At 35.5% G+C, this 25652-nt stretch overlaps 3 protein-coding genes across 6 annotated transcripts; 2 read left to right on the top strand and 1 right to left on the bottom strand.

The window, feature by feature from the left end:
* Positions 1-323: 323 nt before the first annotated feature.
* Positions 324-18779, top strand: LOC131846699 (rRNA N6-adenosine-methyltransferase ZCCHC4). Its single transcript, XM_059196066.1, has 6 exons — positions 324-722; positions 1060-1301; positions 15268-15471; positions 16183-16381; positions 17599-17931; positions 18684-18779. Exons 1-6 carry the CDS (start codon positions 426-428, stop codon positions 18777-18779), a joined length of 1371 nt encoding a protein of 456 aa, XP_059052049.1. The 5' UTR covers positions 324-425.
* Positions 18780-18869: 90 nt separating this feature from the next.
* LOC131846700 (protein lin-37 homolog) lies at positions 18870-21852 on the bottom strand. Of its 3 annotated transcripts, none has more exons than XM_059196069.1 (6): positions 21594-21852; positions 21377-21494; positions 20436-20642; positions 20028-20163; positions 19316-19464; positions 18870-18981 (listed from the first exon to the last, which is right to left on the bottom strand). In XM_059196069.1, exons 1-6 carry the CDS (start codon positions 21682-21684, stop codon positions 18972-18974), a joined length of 711 nt encoding a protein of 236 aa, XP_059052052.1. In that variant the 5' UTR covers positions 21685-21852; the 3' UTR covers positions 18870-18971. The 3 variants fall into 3 exon arrangements, with proteins under 3 accessions (XP_059052052.1, XP_059052050.1, XP_059052051.1); XM_059196067.1 differs by having other exon boundaries at positions 21579-21852; XM_059196068.1 differs by having other exon boundaries at positions 18877-18981; positions 19312-19464; positions 21579-21852.
* A 386-nt stretch (positions 21853-22238) lies between these two features.
* On the top strand, positions 22239-25193 carry LOC131846701 (partner of Y14 and mago). Of its 2 annotated transcripts, none has more exons than XM_059196071.1 (3): positions 22239-22426; positions 22729-23001; positions 24832-25193. In XM_059196071.1, the coding sequence occupies exons 1-3, from the start codon at positions 22393-22395 to the stop codon at positions 25107-25109; spliced, it is 585 nt and encodes a 194-aa protein (XP_059052054.1). In that variant the 5' UTR covers positions 22239-22392; the 3' UTR covers positions 25110-25193. The 2 variants fall into 2 exon arrangements, with proteins under 2 accessions (XP_059052054.1, XP_059052055.1); XM_059196072.1 differs by having other exon boundaries at positions 24835-25193.
* Positions 25194-25652: the final 459 nt, after the last annotated feature.

Genomic DNA, 25652 nt, shown 5'->3' on the forward strand with positions numbered 1-25652 from the left:
TTTTTTTTATTCACCTGTGAGCTTTTTTATACTAGCTACTCGCCCCGGCTTCGCACGGGTGTACACGTATTATAAATATAAATCTTACTCTTGAATCACTATCTATAAAAAAAAGCTTAAAATCCGTTGCGTAGTTTTAAAGATTTAAGCATACGTAGGGACAGACAGCGACAGAGACTTCATTTTATACTATGTAATGATATATATGTATATACTACTGTAAGAAAATTCTATCTTTGACGAGTCCTCGAATTTCAACTATACTCTGTGGTAAATTTTCTGTCATTTGACTTACTGTCAATATCGTGTCACTTCATAAACAGTGTCATTCTCACGTGTTGTAAAATTGTCTTATATTCATAAATTAATTGCTACGTGTATAGTTTGTGAAACATTACTCTTATATTTTAATTATCCATCTGATTATGGGTAAAAAGCGAAAACTGGTAACAAAAGCTCCAGCTGCCAGCCAGAAAAATACTCCAGTAGAGGTTATTATTGAAGATGTAACGAAACATCCTCTGTGTATGCATGGTCCTACATTATTGTTTTCTAGTGACAAAGGCCGGTATTATGCATGCGCGTGCTGCAGGAACAAAGAATGTTCAGTTCACATCGAAGAGAAGGATTGGGAAAAGGAAGGTGTAAGGAAACGAAATGAAAAATATTATAACCTTATACCTAAAATTGATAAAGCCGCTGCTTGGAAAAACTTTAATGATGTTAGTATAAACCACTCTTAAGTATATAATAGTGTATTAAATAATAAATAAATAACTGGACAACTCACGGAGCTCAATTTAGTTCCAAATAACTTTTATTATGGATCAATTGATAGACAATTGATATTATAATTTTTATCCATATTTCTTATGTAATATATAACATATGTAACAACACGGGGCCCATGCCCCGAGCGGCAATTTCTGCGGGCAGCAAATTCAAAATACTGTTTATTTTGAGTACACAGTAAATAGTTTATATTGAATATTTAAAAAATAACAGTTATGTTGGTTCTTCTAGTTCTTCTAACCAATGAACCTTAATTGATTTTTACAGGTGAAATTCAAACATTCATCAGATAGAGCTTACTGCAACACATGTCAGGAGCTGTACATAGTATCACAGAATAGGAAACATGTAAAAGACCACAGAGTAGTCACACCATTAACTGACGAGCAGCTGGTACAACCATCTTCCTGGCTACCAACCCTGGAGACTGATACTGTTGAAGCTCAGTATATGTTCACTAAGAAATCAGTTGGAACTGTGTTAGGTATATTGAGGAATAATAATATCAAGTAAGTTGATTTAATTTGGTTATCTAAATATATATAACTCAAAGGTGACTGACATAGTGATCTATCAACGTACAGCCCAAACCACTGGATGGATCGGGCTGAAATTTTTGCATGCAGCATGCAGGTAGATGTTATGACGTAGACATCCGTTAAGAAAGGATTTTGGTTAATTCGGGTGTGTGCACCATTACATTACCATATGCTAAAAACATAGTAAGCTCAAATTGTTACCTAAGGGCTATAAAAATGTTCTAACAAGTTGCCAGACGAGCCAATTCAATTTAATAAAATTAATGTAATGTAATGTATTTAATTTAATTACAGCTGAAACTTCTATTACGTTTTCAAAGGCGAGATTATTGGAAAGTCAAGGATTAACTTTTATATTTGATTTTATTGCGAGGAAAAACAATAGTACTTTTTCTACGTAACAGGACACACCCAATCACTTAACAGTGATATTTATCTACCATCATAAAAAAAAATAAAAATAAAAATATCAAATTATATGTGGGTAGTTTGAACCAGAGAACAAGGTGGTAAAATTAAATGTTGCAGTAAATATGTGCTTAGGTACAAACAAAAAACATCTAACATACCGCCCACCAAGGACATATTATGACAAGTATGTCCTTCAACACCGCCCACCTTGCTACTGTTTCAATTATTTAAATCACTAAATTATCTTAATTAAGCCATAATTATATCTAATAACAATTATGTACAAAAATGTAAACAATTAACAATAAACTATAATGAAGTAACATGATGATGATTAATATGCAAAAATTATAAGATCTTGTTTTAACTTTGATCTTCCAATATCAACAAATTTTACCTTATTATGTATACAATACAACAGTTAGTCAGATACAATGCAGTGAATTAAACGTAAAAAAAAACAATAAAAAACAAATCTGGTCTGTGTTGACCTACGCATGTATGCAACATATCATAATAGTGCTTACATATGAATACCTTTACCTAGACATATTTGAATTATTTACTGACACTTTGTATATATACACCAATAAGTGCGAAACGAAACTGATCTCAAACAACATATTACTCATAGTTATTTAGTTATAGGTAGCACGCATAATTTAGAGGTAGGCCTTTTGATTACTGAATCTTTAGTACTCAAAGTTACTACTCGTGTAAGTTTATCAGGACCCGGGTGCTTCTGTTCTACCTTTCCCAATAACCACCTACCTGGAGGCAAATCGTCTTCCTTTACCAGTACTATATCACCAATGTTTGGTTCCGGTATTTGATGGGCCCATTTATGTCGCTGTAAAAACTGATTTAAATAATCCTGAGACCAAAGACGCCAAAAAATTTGCAACATTCTCTGTGATAGTTGCCATCGTCTAAGAGTAGTTATACCAGAATCCTCATAATTTGAATCGGGTACTACAACAAGTGGTTCACCGACTAGGAAATGGGCTGGTGTTAACACTGTTTCTTCGGTTTGGTCAGCCACGTATGATAAAGGTCTCGAATTAAGACACGCTTCAATTTGTGCCAGCACTGTTATCATCTCTTCAAAGGTCAACGTCGAGTTTCCAACAACTCTTCTTAAATGGTATTTTACAGATTTTATCCCCCCCTCCCAGAGCCCCCCAAAGTTAGGAGCACGAGGAGGGATAAAATGCCACTCTGTTCCGTTGGTTGCAAGTGATTGGGCCAATTCTGGTATAAATTTGGATTTTTCCTCCTTGAATAAGTCGCTTAGCTCCCGCGCAGCGCCCACAAAGTTAGTGCCGTTGTCGCTATACAAATGAGAACAACGGCCACGTCTGGCAACAAATCTCTTAAATGCAGCCAGAAACCCTTTAGATGTCAAATCACTAACTGCTTCCAAGTGCACAGCGCGTGTAGACATGCATATGAAGAGTGCAATGTAACCTTTGGCGGCGCGGGTGAAATAAATATTGTTTGATTTTGATTTAAGTGGACTGTATCTAAATAATCTGACGGGTACGTGGATTGACACGATACACTGTTAGGTTGGTGATTGAGAACTGCTTGTGAGGATGGAACACAAAGAAAGACAGTTCTGGTAAGGAAGGAGGCACAGTACCTTTGAATTGTAGGTTGCAGTGCGGCGGCTATCGGTGTCTCCAGGTCCCAGCTACTTGCTTCACAACAATGGCACAAACACAATGGTCTTAAACACACTAGAGCGATGCGGTGGATTAAAATGTTTAGTAATTATCACGAATTACAAAAAACTTGATCTTAAGCGCGATCAAGGCGGGAATTCAATGTCAACTTCAGCGTTCAATTTAACAGTGACGCGCGAGCGCGATATGTCACTTTCGATACAAGCGAATCTTCTCGCTCGCACTTAAAACAAAGGTATGTGCGGGAATAGGAGAGGATAAGGAATTAGTGTAGTGCCAATCCTTAGAAAATTAACGTTTCGTACCACGCTAAATTATTTATTTGAACAAACTATTACTAATAATAATTATACAATGATAAACAAAAATATAATGTTATATGGCGCAACCATTCCCCCCGCCTTGAAGGGACGCCTTCAAAGTAAAAATAGAAACTTAAAATAAACTAAACCTTAACCTAGAACTCGTATTAACTAAAACTAATGTCTAGGTAAGGGGCACAGACGTACAACAGGGCGCAAATAAGAGCCGGTTGCAGTTTTTACACGAACAACTCGAATTACGCCGTCAGAAGCCGGAAAGACCTCTTCAATAACCCCTAAAGGCCAATGAAGTGGTGGCGCGTTTTCAGTACGTACAATTACAACTGTTCCGACAGTAATCTGATTGACGGGTGTATTCCATTTTTCGCGAGATTGTAATGTGTGCAGGTACTCCGCTCTCCATCGCTTCCAGAACGTTTGCACTAATCTGTCTAATAATGCGTGGCGTGAAATCAAAGAACTGTCAGCTATTTCTGCGGCGGGCAAATATTTCAACGGAGTAAAATTTAAAATATGTGCGGGTGTTAATAATTTTGCGAAACGACAGATATAAACTACGCAGCGAAGAAGCTTGGACCAAGAAGAAAAGCGATTTGCCAGAGCGATGAAAACAGATTCTTCTGGCGGTGTACGAGTAACAAAGGAGAGTTTCTTCTCCTCAGGCGGGTCCATAACAGCAGAAGGATTGAAAGCGGTGACTGGCCATTCCGAAAAGGTGGATTTAGCCCACTGCGGGCCGTTGAACCATAGGGGGTGGTGAATTATTTGGGCAGGAGTAAGCCCTCGCGATAGACAGTCGGCTGGATTGTCCGAACCAGACACGTGATAAAAATTATGCGGTGAAAGCAGAGATTGAATTTTAGAAACTCTATTCGCGACAAAAGTATCCCACCTGTGGGGCGATGCGTGGATCCAACATAAAGCAACTGTTGAATCAGAAAATGCGTGTATTGCCTTAATTGGATAGCGGTTGTTAACAGCGGTAACAATATTTTTAATTAAATTAGCGAGCAAAAGCGCTGCGCAAAGTTCGAGTCGGGCCAACGACACGACCTTGCGGGGTGCAACCTTAGATTTTGCACTTATAAGATGCACAGTACTCACACCATCATTCTCGACGTGGAAGTACACAACAGCACCATAAGCCTTTTCACTAGCGTCTGCGAAGCCAATGATGTTCACCACACTGCGTTTTGTGATGTCAACATGGCGCGGTAATTTAATTTGATCTAGACTGGGGAGCTCATCCCTGAAACGTGACCATTGTCTGACGATAACGTCAGGGGGGGCGTCGTCCCAATCGCAGTTGCATAACCATAACTCTTTGACAAGAAGTTTGGCAAATAATATAACGGGTGCTACGAAACCTATTACATCCCACAATCTTGCGACACAAGATAAAATGGTGCGTTTTGTACACTTTTCAGCGGGCGTACAAATTTTTAAACTAAATAAATCAGAGCTGGGAGACCAGCACAGACCCAGAATTTTATGCGTATCAGACACATCGAATTCTACGACCGATGAAAGTCGATGTGTTGACGGAATGGAATTTAAAACTACTTGCGAATTGCTCGTCCATTTGACAAGATCAAATTGTCCGGCCTTCATGAGTGAGATGATCTCAGCAGCTGTGACGATAGCCTCATCTTCACTATCTAGACAATATACTAAATCATCCATGTACAGACCGGTGTGAACCGCTTCCTTAGCTTTTGGGAACGATTCGCCTTCGTCGGTGGCTAACTGCTTAATAGTACGCAGTGCAAGAAACGGACTCGATTTGAGTCCAAAACAAACGCGATTAAACTGATAAACCTGGAGAGGTTCGTCAGGCGAAAATCTATACAATATGCGTTGAAATCTGCGGTCACTCTCTCTAATACGAATGCAAAGAAACATTTGCCTAATATCGGCAGAGAGAGCTACTGAAAATAATCTGAAGTTAACTATAATATCAAATAAATTGCGTTGTAAATTCTGTCCATTATAAAGAAGATCGTTGAGAGATACGGACGTGCTAGTTTTAGCGCTAGCATTGAGTACGACGCGCAATTTAGACGTGAGTTTATCTTTTCGAATAACTCCATGGTGCGGTATTATATACGAAGGAGCATTACTATCATCATTAACGGGTGCGGGTGAAATATAACTCTTATCTAAATACTCCGTAATGACGTCATCATAGGCTTGCTTGAGTTCAGGCGAAGCCTGCATTTTGCGTTCGAGACAAAAGAAACATTTCTCGGCTAATCGACGCGAGTCGCCAAGAGAATGTGCATTACCCTTGAAGGGAAGCGCGACGGTATAACGACCGTCGTCCTCGCGAGTGGTAGTGCCAGCATAAATAGCTTCACACTCCTTGTCGTCCGGGCTGAGAATCGGTGCAACATTCACCTCTTCCATTTCCCAGAATCTACATAGAACGGATTCCATCGTGGGTTCGGTAACACAACAATGCGCGGTGGTAGTGTAATTACAATTATCTAACATATTAGACACGGAAGTATCGGTATTTGATCTAGCGGGAGCTGAACCTACAATAACAAAGCCTAATACGGTCTCAATAGCATACGGCGAGACGTATGCGGGTTGACCTTTAACCTTACGGGACAATATTAAATGCGGGAAAATTGAGGCACCGATTAACATGTCAATGTTCCCAGGAGTAGCGTAACTATCATCGGCTAAAGGCAAATTTTTAAAATTTGAAAATAATGAAATATCGACACTAACAGTCGGTAAACGTTCGGTTATTTTATCTACAACTAAGGATTCCATATCAAATTTAATATTACGATTAAACCGTGAAAAGAATTTTATATGTACAGAACCCTGTGTGGCCTTTGTTGTCCCTCCTATACCTTTAATCGAAAAGGTTGTATTCTGTATACATTGCAATCCCAAGCGATTACAACAATCCCTAGTTACAAAATTACTTTGAGAAGCACTGTCCAATAATGCTCTAATATAATGTTCGTTACCGTCTCTATCGATCATTAAAACACGAGCGGTGGCTAACAATACGGTAGTAGGTACGCGAGGCATATTTTTATTAACATTGTCTGATAACGTGCATAATGCTACGTCTTCCGATGCGCGGGATACGACGGGTGTCGGCGGGGGTGAGTGCGGGGCGCGGTCCGTGCAAGGAGCCGGTCGGCCGCCGCCGCCGCCACCAACAGCGGGCTGCGTGTGCGACGAGTGCGACGATAGATCCACTACGCGTGACGTAGTCGCTGTGACCAAACTACCACTGAGTATGTTCGCGGTGGAGGTGGCATTACTATGCTCAAAGTGGAGCATAGTATGATGTTTTGAGTCACATTTGTGACATCGACTATTTGAGTTACAATTAAATACACGGTGATTTTTACTTAGACAATTAATACAGTAGGAATTAGATTTAACAAATCGGAAACGATCATTAGGCGTTAAATTTCGAAAACCTGGACATTTATATAAATGTTCATGTTGTATGTTACACAATGAGCACTTAGGCTGCGGATTAGCGGTTGTAGTATAAGAGTATGTAGATTTATGTTGCATAACTTTCGATGCCGCATCCATACGACGACCGACAACTTTCTTAGTAACTTCTTGGTTGCTTGAAGAAGTGCGTTGCAATATTTTAATGTGATCGCGCACAAATGACACTAATGTATCGAAAGATGGGATGTCGGATCCCCGTTTATCTAGTTCGAAAGCGCGGGCGGTTTCGGAATCTAATTTCTTTAACGCTGTATACAAAAATATAAAATCCGAAAGATTATTAATTTTTAAGTTATTTAACGCGGATACTGAAGTTGCGAATTTATCGAGAAATTGTTCTAAATTATTTATATTTGATGAATGAAAGGGCTTCATTTCGAATATTTGATCTAGGTATGATGATGCGAGCAATCTCTTATCTTCATACTTACTAATTAAAGCATCTAAAATGACCTTATAATTTTCAGAACAAGGGTTTATACCGGCAAATACAGAACGAGCTTTACCTGTCAGTTTACCCATCAAATAATGTAATTTTTCCGAATCTGACAATCTAGGATTGTCATGAACTATGCTTTTGTAAGCTGTATAGAATAAAGACCAGGATCTCAGATCTCCTGAGTATTCCGGAATTGGTAGGGGGGCAGACGAGGCCTGTCCTCATCCCTATTATGCTGATGATGTTTGACATCAGGCGGTACCTCTAGCGATCTTGCGGCTCGTTTTATACGGCAATACAAATCATCAAATGCCATGAGCGGTTGATAATTAATAACATATTTAGGATTCAATTTAGATTCTAAAGTATTTATTTTATCTAACATAGTTTCGAAATCCGAGCGTAATTTGTCAACTGTTTCGATCTCACACAAGAATGTTTCTCTTTCATATTCACTAGAAAGATTATGAGTCCTATCTGTAATACTTTGTATGCGAGAAAACATTAAATCCTTTTTAGCGAGTAACAGGGGTAACTGATTGACATCCGACATGATGAACAACCTATAAATACAAAAACTTGTTTGTACTAATAAATATATAAGAAAGCGGTGCGGTGGAGAACAGATAAATACCTACACAAGTTACGTGCGGTGCGGTGCGGTGCGGTGCGGTGCAATGCGGTGCGATGCGGGCAACGAGAGCCGGCAGTACACAATGTACTTACAATTAAAATACGAAATAATAAACCACAACGTACTCGTGATAGGAATCTGTCAAATATTTATATTAAACAAAGCGAAGTCTGTTTATTACAGCGTAAGCAATGTCTTGTTTATTACAGCGAACTAAATTCCAAGTCTATGCCGCTAACCTATTCAATAGTAGACCGGTAGATAGCGATAATATTAAGCTATAATATCGTATGCGTCTCAGCCTATCCTAAGGGGGCCTGAGGATATCAATATGTAGGTAGATAGACTACCTACAATGGCGCGAAAGTAATTGATAACTACGAATATAAATGCGGTGACTACAAAAATAAAGTTGTTTTACCTATAGTTAGGTTAAAACAATGCGGGAGTATTACAACAAATCGTAAATACCTACTATTACTTACGATGCGAAATTGAGTTGACACGGAATTTGATATGAATCTATCAGGTAGTTGTACCTACATGTACCTACGAGATTCTAGAAACATCGATATAACGAAATAAAGAAAATGATGTAGTAAAATACAAATTAATTGTATGCGTTTGTACGAAATATACCTAGAAATAAAATATCTAGTGTGGTTTAACCAAATAATTACAATATTCGGCTCGAAATGGACCACTAAAATAATGGCGGCGCGGGTGAAATAAATATTGTTTGATTTTGATTTAAGTGGACTGTATCTAAATAATCTGACGGGTACGTGGATTGACACGATACACTGTTAGGTTGGTGATTGAGAACTGCTTGTGAGGATGGAACACAAAGAAAGACAGTTCTGGTAAGGAAGGAGGCACAGTACCTTTGAATTGTAGGTTGCAGTGCGGCGGCTATCGGTGTCTCCAGGTCCCAGCTACTTGCTTCACAACAATGGCACAAACACAATGGTCTTAAACACACTAGAGCGATGCGGTGGATTAAAATGTTTAGTAATTATCACGAATTACAAAAAACTTGATCTTAAGCGCGATCAAGGCGGGAATTCAATGTCAACTTCAGCGTTCAATTTAACAGTGACGCGCGAGCGCGATATGTCACTTTCGATACAAGCGAATCTTCTCGCTCGCACTTAAAACAAAGGTATGTGCGGGAATAGGAGAGGATAAGGAATTAGTGTAGTGCCAATCCTTAGAAAATTAACGTTTCGTACCACGCTAAATTATTTATTTGAACAAACTATTACTAATAATAATTATACAATGATAAACAAAAATATAATGTTATATGGCGCAACCAACCTTTGTAAGACTTGTTACCTCTGCCCTTAGAGACCCTGATATTAATGGGACCGGCGTAGTCTACTCCACTACATAAAAAAGGTTTCCGACATGGTGTCACGCGTGGAGATGGCAGTTGTCCCATTAACTGTGCTCGTGTTTTCGATGAATACCTAATACAGATTACACATTTTCTTACGTAAGCCTTGACCAGAATCTTCATGCCAATGATCCAGAATTGAGATCTGAGGTAAGTTATCATAATTTGAGGGCCACCGTGCAGAGTCTTTTCATGTGCATCTGCGATAAGAAGATGTGTAAATTGGCCGTTTTTGGGAATTAGCATTGGATGTTTACGATTGTAATTCAATTGAGATATCTCCAATCGTCCACCAACTCTAAGAATTCCTGTAGAATCAATAAAAACATTTAACGATTTTAGTGCCTTGCCTGTTGTACATAACCTTTTTTTACTTTTTAGTTCCTCCAGCTCCTCTGAGAATTGTTCTTCTTGACATTTTCTAACACATACCACTTTGGATTCATCTATTTCAGAAGGAGTAATGTAAATAGTAGTGTGTCTCGTTGTTACTGGACTTCTTAAGTATAAGAATCGCCTGCAATAAGCCACAATTCGAAGTAACTTGGAAAGCGATGAGAATTTGTTCCAGAATGTAAGATCCAACATAGTTGTATGAACTTTAACTTCTTCGAGTTTTGTTATCAGATGTTTTGGTTTTTTATACTCTATTACTCTCTGCCTTAAAAATTCTGGACCCTGAAACCAAATTGAAGTCTGACCCAGATCAGTAGGAGAAACACCTCGTGAAGCACAGTCTGCGGGATTTTGTTTAGAGGACACATGTGACCAGTGATGTGTATCCAAAATACTCAATATATCTGAGACTCTGTTGGCAACGAATGTTTTCCAGCGGCTTGGATGGCTATTTAACCACGCTAAAACGACTTCCGAATCCGTCCAAGCGTGCAGATCGCTCTGATTGATATGCAAATCATCGGCTACGTCTACAATCAATCTCGCTAATAACACTGCACCACACAATTCTAACCTCGGAATAGACACTTGTCTGATGGGTGCAACTTTCGTTTTTGAGGTAACTAACGAAATATGTACGTTGCCTTCCGAGTCGACGGATCTTATATAGACAACGGCCGCATAAGCCATTTTCGAGGCGTCTGAGAACCCGTGTAATTCGGTTTTTACATTTTTACTTCGTGTACCCAACCAACGAGGAATTTTTATGGAGCGCAGTGATACTAATCCATGTCGGTAAGTATTCCATTCCAATAGTAAGTTACTAGGAACTTCTTCATCCCATTTAATCCCGGCTAGCCAAAGCTTTTGAATTATAACTTTAGCTAAAATGATAGTAGGTGCTAACCATCCTAGAGGGTCAAATAACCGTGAAATATCGGATACAATAATTCTTTTTGTTGCAGGTTCTAGTTGCCGCTGGATTTCCACTGAATACTGAAAAACATCAGCATGAGGATCCCAGGTAAGTCCAAGAATTTTATGATTATTATCAACCTTTATTTCTAAGTCTTGGTTTGATTTTAATTTTTCTTCTTTCATTTGATTGCATAAGTCTCTATTATTACTAATCCATTTTTCTAACTGAAAGTCCCCTTTCACTAAAATTTTATTCATGTTTTTATAAATATTAAATCCTTCTTCAATTGTTTCAGCTCCTGTCATGAGGTCATCAATATAAAAATCATTTAAAATTATTTTTGCAATTATTGGATTATTCTGGCATTCATCACGAGCAACCTGTTGTAATGAACGTACAGCCAGATACGGACCAGAAGCAGTTCCAAACGTAACCGTAGAAAGCTCGTATTCTTCAATCTCGTTTTCTGGTTTATCTTTCCATAAAATGCGTTGAAAAATAAGATCATTTTTATGAACTAAAACCTGCCGATACATTTTAACAATATCGGCAACTAAAACAATAGGATGCGTTCTCCAGCGAGTAATAAGATGATGAATATCGGCTTGCAAGGTAGGACCAACCATTAAATTGTCATTTAATGACACACCATTTTTACCTTTGCAGGAGGCGTCAAATACAACTCGTATCTTCGTGGTTGTTTTATCCTCCCGAATGACTGCATGATGAGGTAAGTACACGGCATTTTTATTATTTTCTTCTTCCTTAGGTACCCTGGTCATATGATGAAGCTCTAAATATTCGTGTATGACTCTTGTATATTCTTCTCTAAGATTACTATTCTTTTGAAATCTATATTGTAAACTATTTAATCTTCTCTCAGCTATTACTCTAGTTTCACCTTTCCTACATTCTGGTTCAGCATCTCGTAGCGGAAGTCGAACAATGTAACGACCACTCTTATCTCGACTGGTAGTTTTCTCAAATAATTCCTCACATTTCGCTTCTTCCGGTGTAAGCATTTTTGTTTTTTCAGATGGCTCCGCTTCCAGCTCCCAAAACCGTTTCAATAACGTATCATAATCTACGATCGTATGCATAACACCAATATGCGATTGAACATCAGAATTATAATCTGCATCAATAGCACCAGATATAACCCAACCGAATGCTGTATCCTGAGCAACAAGTGATCCAGTCGAACTTCTTCTCAAACCTTCTCGAATGACTTGACTGTAAATTTCAGCACCTAACAAAACATCTATTTTGTTAGGTCTATAATATTCAGGATCAGCCAGTTCATCCTTATTAAGGTCAACCAATTCTATTACCTTCTTAACCTTCATAACTGGAAGAAGGGATGTAATAGATTTTAATACATAAGCCTTAAGTTGTATAATATAATTTGGATCTACTCTAGACTGTATTTTGACTGTCACTGTATAATTGGACCTGACATTTTTGTCTCCTCCTACACCTATAATACTGTGCCTGGATGGCATTTTTTTTAATCCTAAGTACTGAGCTGTCATCTCAGTAATAAATGAACCCTGTGACCCTTGATCTAACAAAGCTCTTATATCCCTGTATGTTCCATCTTTCGACTCAGCTTTTACATGAGCTGTGGTCAATAAAACTGTGCCATAACAATTTCCTGTCGAAAGATATGAATCACTAGGCTTCAAGTGTTTTGTGGTAATACTATGATTTACCGTTACCTCCTTCGTCGACTCTGTATTTTCAGTAGACGACATTTCCTCACTCCCTCCATTGACTTCACAATTAGATCTTGCAACGCTGTGCACACTGGGGTGCAGTAATGTATGGTGACGTCTTTTACAAACGTGGCATCTGAGAGATGTTTTACAAAACTTGGCAGAGTGGTTACCTGTTAAACATATAAAGCATAGTCCATTTTCTTGTGCAAATTTACGACGAGAATCATTTGATTCCTTGCCGAAACCCTTACACGACGTTATTCTATGGGCAGCTGAACAAAATACACACGTAACTATTTTTTTATCGACATTTTTGGTATATGTATGAAAAGATTGAGTGTTCTTTTGGGATCTGTCAACTAAAGACCTACCATCTAAATTTTCTAGACCTCGAAAACGACCGGTTAAAAATTCACTAAATTGTGCAAATGTTGGTAATTCATCACTCGAATCTGATGAGACCTTTAACTCCCACACCTTTCTTGTCTCCTTGTCTAGTTTCGCACCTATTATATGTATTACAATTATATCCCACGAAGATACATCGACTCCTAAATTTTTTATAGCGTCTAAACAATCTGTAGTGGTACTTAAAAATCTTTTAATTTCATTTGCCGATTCGAAAGTTAAACCCTTTTGGTTTAATAATCGCTTCAAAATAGCGTTAGCTAAGAATTTTTTATTATTATACATAGTTTCCAATTTATTCCAACTACTTTTATAATTTTCCGCAGTAACATTTACATTTCTCAATAACATTTCAGCATCACCCGATAAATGACCTTTTAAATAATAAAATTTTTGTGCGTCATCTAAATTCTTATTTGTGTGTACAAGGCCTAAGAATAAATCTCTAAATGTATGCCACTCCGTATATTTGCCTGTGTATATAGGAATTTTAATTTCTGGTAATTTTACGTTATGTCCTGAATTTACACTTTGACTGCTACATGAACTTGGACTAGACATTTTTAATTTGTTTAACATGTCTTTTAATTCTGATTTATATAATACATATAATTCTTCCACCTCATCATAAACACCATTATTATAATATTCTGAATTCAGTAACTCAGATTTTTTGACTTCACAAATAATTTGAGTATGTGTTTGTGTGAATTGAATCCACTGTCTTTCAACATTTTCTAACCGTGCTTCAATGTATGAAATAGATAATCTATCCTTTGGGGACTTTTTAAAATTAGACCTAGCTTTACCTATATTAAATTTTACATCTTTCTGTACGTTACTTAATGATTCCATGATTAATATTATAAGATCCAATTAATATATATCTAATTAATTAACCTTATTAGTCTTACAATCAAAATATATAATCTATTTTATATAATGTAAGAGATAGGTATCCAAGTGCATTAAAATAAGAACAAAAATCACAATATATATTTTTTTGCAATAAATGAATAACTCAATGATGACAAAGTCCAAAGTCCATATAAGTATCGCGCGGGTAAAGTCAATTTGTATATTCTTGAAACACTATTGAATATTACTTTTTTGGTAAAATTAAAATTGTACTCACGGTTTTATCACTTCACACTCACTTGCATCTAATTCAAATAGTAAAAATCTTCTCACTTTATTAGGTACCTGCTATAGGTACGCTGAATTCACAATTTTTTCCACTGCCTTTTGCCTCCCGTACGTCGTTCCTCCGGGAATGAACCTCCCGGATCCTATTCGCCGTTGCCAGCTGATGGGATAATTAGATAGCAATCCTGGTTTGCTATCTTGTGAGACGTAGGGTGATTATCACTTCACCACCGGTGATTATATCAAAAAACACCTTTAGCCAATATCCGACTCGAGGACCATGAAACTTCTATTACGTTTTCAAAGGCGAGATTATTGGAAAGTCAAGGATTAACTTTTATATTTGATTTTATTGCGAGGAAAAACAATAGTACTTTTTCTACGTAACAGGACACACCCAATCACTTAACAGTGATATTTATCTACCATCATAAAAAAAAATAAAAATAAAAATATCAAATTATATGTGGGTAGTTTGAACCAGAGAACAAGGTGGTAAAATTAAATGTTGCAGTAAATATGTGCTTAGGTACAAACAAAAAACATCTAACAACAGCTTTATTAATTGTCTGGTCAATCAAGCAATTCATTATAAAAAATATAATGAGGTAGAAAAGTTGCTCTAAAAAGTTGTCTGTGTAGAAACTTTGTAAGCTGTTTCAGTTGAACCCTTATAAGGCTGTAAAATTACAGGAGATGAAGCATGATACCTTAGTTCTCTGGAATGGCAATCCCTGAACATCATGGGTGACATATCATCACATGATGCTTACAACTGATTATTGCGTAAAGAGTATATTATTAGAGGAAATTTATTAGATGAATCTGTTCCTTTGTCTACAATGCTAGATCCTGGTCAGAATAGGGCACACTTGGGCCAGGGCCCTATGTAGTCTTGCACATATGTAACATCTTATTTACCTCCCTAATCAATGCATAGTAATTTAGAATTGTTGTACATTTTAGAAATATCCTCTGCATTGGCACACCATCAGTTCATGAAGCAGCTGAAATGAGTTCCGACTTCACCTCCATACTGTTGGACTATGACACCAGACACCACCAGTTCCAACCTCCCAACAAGTACATATGGTACAATATGTTCAACAACTATATGTTCAATGCTAATGAAGATGAGAAAGTCTTGAAGAAATTCTTCAACAGTTCAAAGTAAGTCATTTGTCATACTCCTATATATTTATTTATACTTTATTACAAACATTAAGACATAAAATATTTTTTCCTGACTACTCTAAGGCTGTTGGATCGCACCTGGCATTTACAGTTTCACCAAGAGGAGGCAGGTGCAGATGTCAAAATAAATATTGACTGTTATATAACCTCCATCCTTTGCCAACCCTCTTTATTCGAGACGAGTGTGCATAGCAATAATTGTTCATGTACGGGATTTTCATAAAAAAAACAAGTAATATAATTGAATTTCTTGCCAGTTCTTCTCAATTGGATCAATATACTGAACTGATGGTAGGGAAAAAATTATAGTATGAAGAAAATTACTGTACGTAATTTTTTTTAATGTGAACGTAAATTTTTTAAAGCGGCTAATGTACTACATGAATAATATATAATTTGAATTTGACAGTCTGCACCAATCTTTTCCTGCATTATTTTTTATGTCATCAGCCCATCTTTTTTTCATCTCACTCTGCATATGTCTGTTGGGCCTGGTGATTTTGTTGTTAGAATAGTCCATCTCCTGCCTCTGTATTGTACTTGACTCAAACTCTGCCCAGTTCCATTTTTGCTTTAAACTGAACTGGAGAGCATCTGTCAATTAGTCTTCATTCGGATGTTTGTATGTCTCTAGTTTTTTTATTTTTAATAGAAATATAGTATTAGGAATAATACATTATTTTTCAGAGATGGAGGCTTATGTGTGGTAATAGATCCACCATTCGGTGGGCGTGTGGAACCACTCGTTCATACCTTGCGAGAGCTGACTGCTATGTACAAGGAAGCAAGCAAGAAAGATGACCTCCCGATTTTATGGGCATTCCCATATTTTGCGGAGCCCTATATAAGGAATATGATGCCGGAAATTAAAATGCACGATTATCAGGTATAACATTATATTAAAGAATTGCATAAGTGACTTAAATCTTACATAAATAAATTAATTTTGAATTTTGACGGTCTCTGTGGTGATCGCGGGTTCGATTATTTGCATGGTGAAAATATTTGTATTCATGAGTATTGTTTGTATCGTAATAATGTACTTGAGTATTTATATCAGTGGTTTAGTAGTAATATTTGAATTTCAACATGGCAGGTAGAATTACTCAGTTTTTTGGTGTGTGAAAATATAGGTAACAAACAAAATAAATAAAAGTAATCATCCCTTGATCTTTGGGGATGGCCTTTGTTCTTAGGGTCACTTACTTTGTGTTGTTATTAATAGTAGACGTCTTCCGGGCTGAATTGATGATGATGATCCCCGCTACATTAGATTAAAAAATATCCAATAAAAATTAGGCATGTCAAGTGTACCTTCGCTAGTTTATCGATTTTTGTCTTGGACTAGTCCATCTGTGGTTGGACAGTTATGAAGGTTATTTATTTATTTTCAATACACAGAAATAAATTGTATATATGGCAGACTTATTGGCGTGTTGCGGCATTATCTACCAGTTTATTATTGTTCACTTATTTATTTTGTTATGTATGTAAAATACTGTTTTAAATTTGACGAGGTCATTATTTATACGTATAATTAGTAAAAATCACGGGATCTTACCACGTTTTATATTTATTTGCTGAGATCCCGATATTTCGGCAGTGTTTCAACCACCATGATCACGGGTACACTGAAGAATGGTTAGAGGCCATTGAAATACAGAAATATAAAAATTTCAATCTAGAAGACGGTTATAGGATCTCTAGTGCCTGGAATCCAGTGATTGGTTTAATTAAACAAAAACAAAAAACGCGATCGAAAAGTGTATTAAATGTACGTGAAGATACTGTAAGTACAGTTTGCCGAGATGAATATCGAGCGAGTTCCAGTAGTAGCAACAAACGAAGACGTGTGAAGGTAGACGCATATGTCTGCCCATAAAAAGATTTCATTTTCCATCTACCCGCTGCTCTTCAGTTTACCCGTGATCATGGTGGTTGAAACACTGCCGAAATATCGGGAACTCAGCAAATAAATATAAAACGTGGTAGGATCCCGAGATTTTTACTAATTATACGTATGTAAAATGTTTATAATACTAATTATTAATAACCTTCTTTAATTTTATTCATGCTTAATTATACTTCTGTAAATATTTTCAGATTGAATACGAGAAACACAAGAAGTTCCAAAGTAATAAGAAAGGTGGCCGCAAATTCGGATCTCCCGTGCGGTTCTTCACCAATTTGCCACTGGCAACTATTGATTTATCCAATGATAGCAAGTATAAGTTGTGCGAAAAATGCAAATACTGGGTTTCGGTGTCTAACAATCATTGTAACAAGTGTAAGGAGTGCACAAGTAAGAATGGGATGACATACAAACATTGCAACACTTGTAAACGATGCGTGAAGCCGACTTTCTTCCATTGTACGCAGTGTAACCGGTGTTGCCAGCAAAAAGATCATGTTTGCGGCGTGACTATTGAAAGTCAAGTAAGTAAACATATTGATTGTATTTAAAAATGTAATTTACTAGTGGATCATAAGGTTTAGTTTAGAATTTCGTAAATAAAACTTATTTCATTCATGTTATCATTCATTCTTATATGACAGCCTCGGTGGTCTAGGGGTATAGCAAACCGTTTTACTTTCGATCGTCACGGGTTCGATTCCTCGCACGGTACTAACATTTGTGTTCATGAATTTAATTGTTTGTATCAGTTTGGGTGTTCTCTATGTATACTATGTATATTAAAAAAAACAGTAGCTACCTATATGTTTATATCAGCTGTCTAGTACCCATAACAGAAACTCTATTTAGTTCGGGACTAGATGGCACTAGGTGAATTGATCAGGGATATTATTATTATTAATGTTCATTCTTAAAAATTACTATTAGAATTTTTAAATACTAATATTTTATACTAGCTGACCCATGCAACTTGTTGCATTTATCGTTATATTTCGCCCAATTTACATAATATATTTTTTAAAATTATAGCCTGTATGTTATTCTGATATTTAAGCTATATTACTGTCAAGTTTCATCAAAATCTGTTCCGTAGTTTTTGCGGTGAAAGAGTAACAAACATCCATCGGTAATCACAAACTTTCACGTTTATAATATTAGTAAATTTTTTATTTCACACATGTGGTAAGTTTTAATTTTGCTGATGCATTAAATCAACGTAATCTTATCAGATACATGATTGTGTGAATGTAAAAATACATTTAATTTGTTGCAGTCTTGTTACAATTGTCACGAGAAAGGACACAAGCAGTCAGCGTGTCCGCGCCAGCCAGGAGTCGTGAATAAAAAGAAAAAACGGATACATGCCTAATTGTATTATATATTTACAAATAAATCATTATAAAATTCTATATAATTTATCTTTATTCCATATAATAATCCAATCAACAATAATCAATGATTTGTTACAAAATAATACTTGTAAAAAGCATGTAGAAACGAATTCTTATAGAAAATATATTGATAAAAATCATATGTAATCACCAAGTTGATTGTGAGTTAATTACATTGAGCTGAAACAAAATAAATATTAAAATTAATAAGTTATTTATATAATATACATATGAATACACACAGCAAAGTGGTAATAATAATAATAATAAGCATAGAAATTATACTAGCTGACCCGTGCAACTTCCTCTGCATCATATTTGATATTTATCATTATATACAAATTACATAAAAGCTTTTTAAATTATACTTTTATTCTGATGTATAAGCTTTATTACTGTAAAGGAAAGAGTAAGAAACATCCATCCAACTCACAAACTTCCGCGTTTATAATATTAGTAAGACTACTACAAAAGAAAGTTGATTTGTCTGTGTGTAAAATTACTACATACTCACTTGACGTTGATCTTGTTGAGTAGTTGCTGCGTGCTCTCGTAGCGCTCCTCCACCTTGAGTGCCTGGTCGAGCCACGCCTGCCGAACGGCTGCCCAGCGTGACACGTGGGACTGCAGCAATTGCTCTCTAGTGGGTAGCACGGCATCACGCTGTACACACACCAGTTTAATTATACATTTCTTTTTATATACAGGCAGTCCTTACTTACGTCGTCGGACATACTTTTGATAATAAAAGATATCCTGTGTTATAAATGTATTTTTTTTTAATCCGTGTGGATCCTAACCCGAGTTTTAGATGTACACATATGAAAAGATATGTCACGCTTACGTCGTTTCAATTTACATCGCGTATTTAGAGAACCTAACATGCCGTAAGTACGGACTGCCTGTAATCGGAGTGGAAGCATTGTGTTTATGAGTATGACTGTTTGTATCAATATGAGTGTTTTCCATGTACATAATATTTGTATTTAAAAAAAATCAAAGTATTTTTATCAGTTGTCTCTACTCAGTACCTCTAACACAAGCTCTGCTTACCGTGGGACTAGATGGCGCTGTGTTAATTAACCAGAGTTATTTATTAATTTATTGTATAGATTTTTTTAATTAGATTCAGAGTTTATTATTTATTATAATATAAAAATATGTACAGGTTTCTATGAATTTCTAATCAGTTTTCTTGAGAAATTAATATTTAATTTCATACTCACATAATTCAGATTGATATTGTCACCAGTGCGGTTCTTTTGTTCTGGCAGCAGTTCTGGTATTCTGGACACAGGGGGGCCTTCAGGTGCCGGCAAGTCAACACTGTCCTCGTTTGGTTCAGGAGTTTTGAACTTCTGTCTGAAATGTATTGTAATCTTTAAAGCACTTTTATTTAACTGTAGAACTATTTTAAGGAAAACAATTTTTTTTTTAAACTAGTGTAAACAGTCTACATTCTTAACGATTTTCCTTTCTGATTCTTAGACCTACTGACTATACATATAAAATTTCATAAAAATTGGTCAAGTGATTTCAGAGGAATATGGTAACTGACATTGTGACATGAGATTTTATATATAAGAAAGCAGGAATAACATTCTATTCAATATATATTAAGTACCTTAACTCACCCAAATTTACTGTAATCAGCTTTAGGCTGGTTGGCGATCCATGCTCTGCAAATTGGGTACAATGGTGAGTCTTCCTCAAACTGTGACAGGTCCACACTTCTGTCAAATAATTTCAGCACATACGACTGTCGTTGCGGTGACTGCTTCCTTTGTGGTCTTTCATCCTCATCTGAGGTGGAGTTGCTTTTATTTTCTTGGTTTGTGTACCTTAGAAAATTACAATAGTGTTAAAATGGTCCATGTTCATTCACAATATTTTTTTTATTGTAAAGATCAAATAAAGTTCTATCATAATAACTGTGACCGGTTTCACATGCGTGAAATTTATAGCCTATATGTTATTCTTATGTATAAGCTATATAACTGTAAAGTTTCATCAAAATCCATTCCATAGTTTTTTGATGTAAGAGTAACAAATATCCGTCCGTACTTACAAACTTTTGAGTTTATAATATTAATAAGATTAATGTTCTATATGCAATAATGTGCCAGTGTGTTTGTTACTTTTTAACATAACTTTTGATAATAACAAATTTGATTTGGGTATTATTCAGAGTATACTACATATCCCTTCTTTTGAATCTGAACTGAATCCTTCAGAATGCCACACTGCCACGGTGTGAGAAGTTATTATATATACAAAGATATTTTACATAACATACTCCTTATAGTTCAGTATAAATGAGTATGTTACAAGTCCCTCAAGACATAATGGTTTCTACCAAAATTTGTAATAGTATTTATACTACAACAAAAAAGTTTTGTATATCGGCACTGCCCATAGTCAGCATGATCCAGGACATAGGCCATTCTTCATATTAAAAAACTGCAAGAAGGTGAAACCAGCTCGTAATTATTAATAATAACTGAATACTTAGATATAAATTTGGTACAGGCTAAGACAACCGGTACTGTTATATCAGCTATATCACTGCACTAACCTGTCCCTTTTTGTTGGACTTGGTTCTAACGAAGTATCTGAGTCTTCAGCCGTTGGTTCCAATGCTTCCAATAAAGCACCCTTTAGACGACCACGGGCTGTCGATACTTCTTTATTATCTATAAAATAAAAATCGTTAGTGAAAATTCAGACAATAGGTATGTTTAAGCTAAAGTTAGTTCTAGAGTCATTCATTTAAATACCAAATTTCAATAAACCTTTAGGATCATCCTCTTCCTTATGATTAATAGACTGATTTACTTTTGCTTTATTTTTTGAAGGAGTTAATAATCGTTTACGTTTAGGCATTTTTCGTGCACAGTATTAAAATACGAATTTAATTGAAACAAAAGAACTTGGTACTTCCGTAATATTATTACTATGAATTAAATTTGAATTTCGAAACACTTCAATAATAGTCAATTTTTTGATAATACAATTATCAAACAACAAAATAAATATACAAATTCAAATCAAAAATTCTATAATGCATTTGAATTTGACATAAATTGTCAATATTCGCTCATTCAAGCTGTCATTTAGAATGTTTAATTAAGTTAAGGGAAATTACAATATCAAATATCATTGCACGATGAGATGAATAAATCATACATAAGGTATTTAAGCATTCATGTTTATAAAATATTTTGTACAAAGATAGGTACAATCTAGTCAAATTAAATTTTATCCTACTTGTTTGTATTTGTAACGATAATTATATGATATATAATAAGTATCGTTACAAACAATATTTTGTAATATACCTTTACTCAGAATGACAATTGGATTTTACGTGTGATTATTCATGAAAATCAGTTATAGTGTCAATCTGTACGTCAGTTTAATATTTCAATAGTGTCAATTTCACAAACTGCTTTTACAGTACAGCGACATAAATTGAAAATGCAGTAGAAATACAGCAAAATCGAGTGAAATAAATAAACAATTATAGTAATAATAAAATTTAAATGGTGGATTTATAGTTTGTGTGAAGAACAGAGTTCGTATGCAGTAATAATGTCCACCACGGCATATGAGCACGACGCTGATGGTGAGACTGTTTTAACAACAATGAAAGTAGTTTCTCTTTGGGATCAATTAGAATATTCTTCTTATAACTTTTCTTTTTATAATTTAAATTTAGAACGTTTTAAATCGAATTCTTTCTCTCATTTTCAAGTAGCTATTTAAAATAACTCGAACGTTACGACTCGCTGAGTTCGTGTCGTAAATCTTAACGGCGTACGAAAACGTGAATAGCTGAACATAATTAGAGTTTTTTCGTTAACTCTCTAATTACTAACATCATCTGAAAATCTGCTTATAGTGGTATTATAGCAGTACTTCTTGTAGGTTGCAAATTTATCCCAGCCACTCAGAGACCTGATGGCACTTGGAGAAAGCCAAGACGAATAAAGGATGGCTATGTACCGCAAGAGGAAGTACCACTTTATGAGAGTAAAGGTAAACAGTTCAAAGCGCGACAGAATACCGGGCTCCCAGTGGGCCTGACTCCGGAAATAGTAGCAGAAGCACAGAGGTCCAGAAAAAACCAAAGTGGAGTGTTACAGCCTATACCAGGCATGGTGATAAATGTGGAGAAGAAGAAGAAGAAAAAGAAGACAGGTCTGTTCATTTTCATTATTGTATCTGCATGTACAGTTCCTAATTATTATTTTTTTAATTTATTTTAGGTAGCTTCATATTATTTACATACAATATAGCCCCATATTATATTTAACTTAAGGATTAAATAATAAGGTGAAATAAAAAATAATAATAGCATGTCTGCCAATGCTATTATTATTTTATAACATGAAGATGGCAAATTCCTCATAACCCATCTGATGGTAAATAGTTACCATGGCCTATGTGTGCCTGATTTATAGGGCTGTTATTTGAGTGTTCTATATCTGCATAAATAGGGTACTTATATTTTGAATTGATTACTACATTAAACCTTATTAATATTATAAACATGAAAGTTTGTCATTATGGATGTATGTTTATTACTCTTTCACACAGAAACTACTGAACGGGTTTTAATGAAACTTTACAGTAATATAGCTTATATATCAGAATAGCTATTTGCTATAAATTTCTCTTGGATGAAAATGCGGGCACTACTAGTATATATATATTTACCTGAAAAGTATATACCAAGGCGAAAGAAGCTGAGAAAGGAGAAATTTTCACTAAATTTGAATTAATTTTAATTTTATAATCAATAAAATTTTGCCTTATGTTCATGTTATATCTGGAATCACTGCACCTAATGGATTTTTTTTAACAGTTTCAAAAGATTGATCTAGAATTGAGAAACAGTCTATATTCATCTAGAGTAGAAATAAAAATAATCTTTATTCAAATAAACTTAATATAAGCACTTTTGAATAGTCATATTTTTCTGTACTACCGCTCACTCAGAATGCAAACTCATCACAAAAAGAATGAGATAGAAACTTGTGTGTTGCACTTTTAAATACATGTTCTTCAGAATTACATTTTTAAGAAATTCTTCCGAGTCTAGGTATGCTTAGAATGTTTGTTGTGTATTATCTATAATAATTAATTCAACTGATATTTCAATAGCCTCCCATTCTCTCATCATTCTCCCATCTCATCTCCCATTTACGTTCCATGTGGTTTTGTAAGGTTCTTAGACTCGAGAGTGGTAAATACCTTTATTTCCCATAAAATTATTTGTGTTAAGACCCGTTTAATAATTTAAATAATGTTCTTAGACTCATTAATATTTGGGAAAATGTCTATAAATATTAGCACAAAATGCTATAATATATTAAAGTATGTTACAATTAATTAACTTAACTTATGTTACAATTTTATTTTTTAATTGTTATTTTTTATTTTAATTGAAATTTGATCTATTTATTATGTTTGAAGGGAAACTTCTATATAGACAGGATGTTCAGGATATATTGCATTGTAAGAGAAAGAGAAAGGCTGATGGTGTTGGAGAGTACAATGACAGTCCAATGTTGCACTTCTACTCTGTGTGACAGACACATTCTTTTGTTTATTTTTAATGGAACTGTAACTGACGAAGTAGCTGATTGTCGCCTAGAAACTTGTGGTTACCTATAATAATAATCTCAGGACTATTCACACAGCACCATCTAGACCCAAGTTAAGCTTGCTAAAGCTTAAGTTATGGGTACTAGATAACTGATACAAGTAAATTTCTTTTTCATAAAGCCACATACTATACATAGAAAACAACCAAACTGATACAAACAATCATACTTAGGAATACAAATGTTTAGGCCCTGCGCGGAATCGAACCCGCGACTATCGGATCTGAGGTGTTCTGAACCGCTAGACCACTGAAGCTGTCTGCCTATATATTGATAATTTGATATACAATGTTATGTAAGTTAGAGAATCTCTTGTAACTATTATAATGTTCATAATAGTCAGCCTGTTTTATTTCTACAGCAGGAATAGATGATGCAGCTGATAAACTTGCCAAATGTGAAATAACTGAACCAGTGTTCACTAGTGCATCCTCATCACCAGCCAACACACAGGCACCGGCCGATCCAGCGAAAAAACTCAAGAATCTAAGAAAAAAGCTCAGGGACATTGAGTGCCTCGAGGAGAAAATAAAGTCAGGCAATCTCAAAAACCCGGATAAGGATCAAAGAGAGAAGATGTCAAAGAAAAACGATATCATAAAAGAAATTGAACTTTTAGAGAAACAGAATAGTGTATAAGTTAAGCCAAATTATATGAGTGACATTATATTTTATGATCAGTTTGATGTGTTGATTTATGAACAAGAGTATGGTAATGATATTTTCTTTTATTAATTATAAATTATTTACAGTAAACATTGTTTATTATTATCTTCTGCCTTTATACTGATATTTAAATTAAAGTTGTTTTTGTTTATTGCTATATCACTCAGTTCCTCAGCTTGTTCAAGACATGGGCGTCCTCCAACAGACCAACCAACCTCTGTCCAACGCTATCTTCTGTATACATATATATAAAAGAATGCCTATTCCTCATAGTTACAGAACAACATAAAGTGGTTCACAACCACTTTATCAATTTCATTTTTTATTAATTGCAAGTACTTTATAGAATTTTCCGTACAGAACGTAATGAAAATTGCAGACGAAATTACAACAACCTGAGGAGAGATTTAATTTCCTAGTGGTGCCCTCAGACTAAAGTCGTATCCGTCAGGCGGGAGTTAACCATCAGCTCCATAAGTCCTTCCGCGGGTTTTGAAGTGCCATTTGCACTCATTC

This window comes from Achroia grisella, unplaced genomic scaffold, assembly GCF_030625045.1.
Source record: "Achroia grisella isolate CSIRO2021 unplaced genomic scaffold, CSIRO_AGI_Agris_v1 utg512, whole genome shotgun sequence".
Taxonomy (NCBI): Eukaryota; Metazoa; Arthropoda; class Insecta; order Lepidoptera; family Pyralidae; genus Achroia; species Achroia grisella.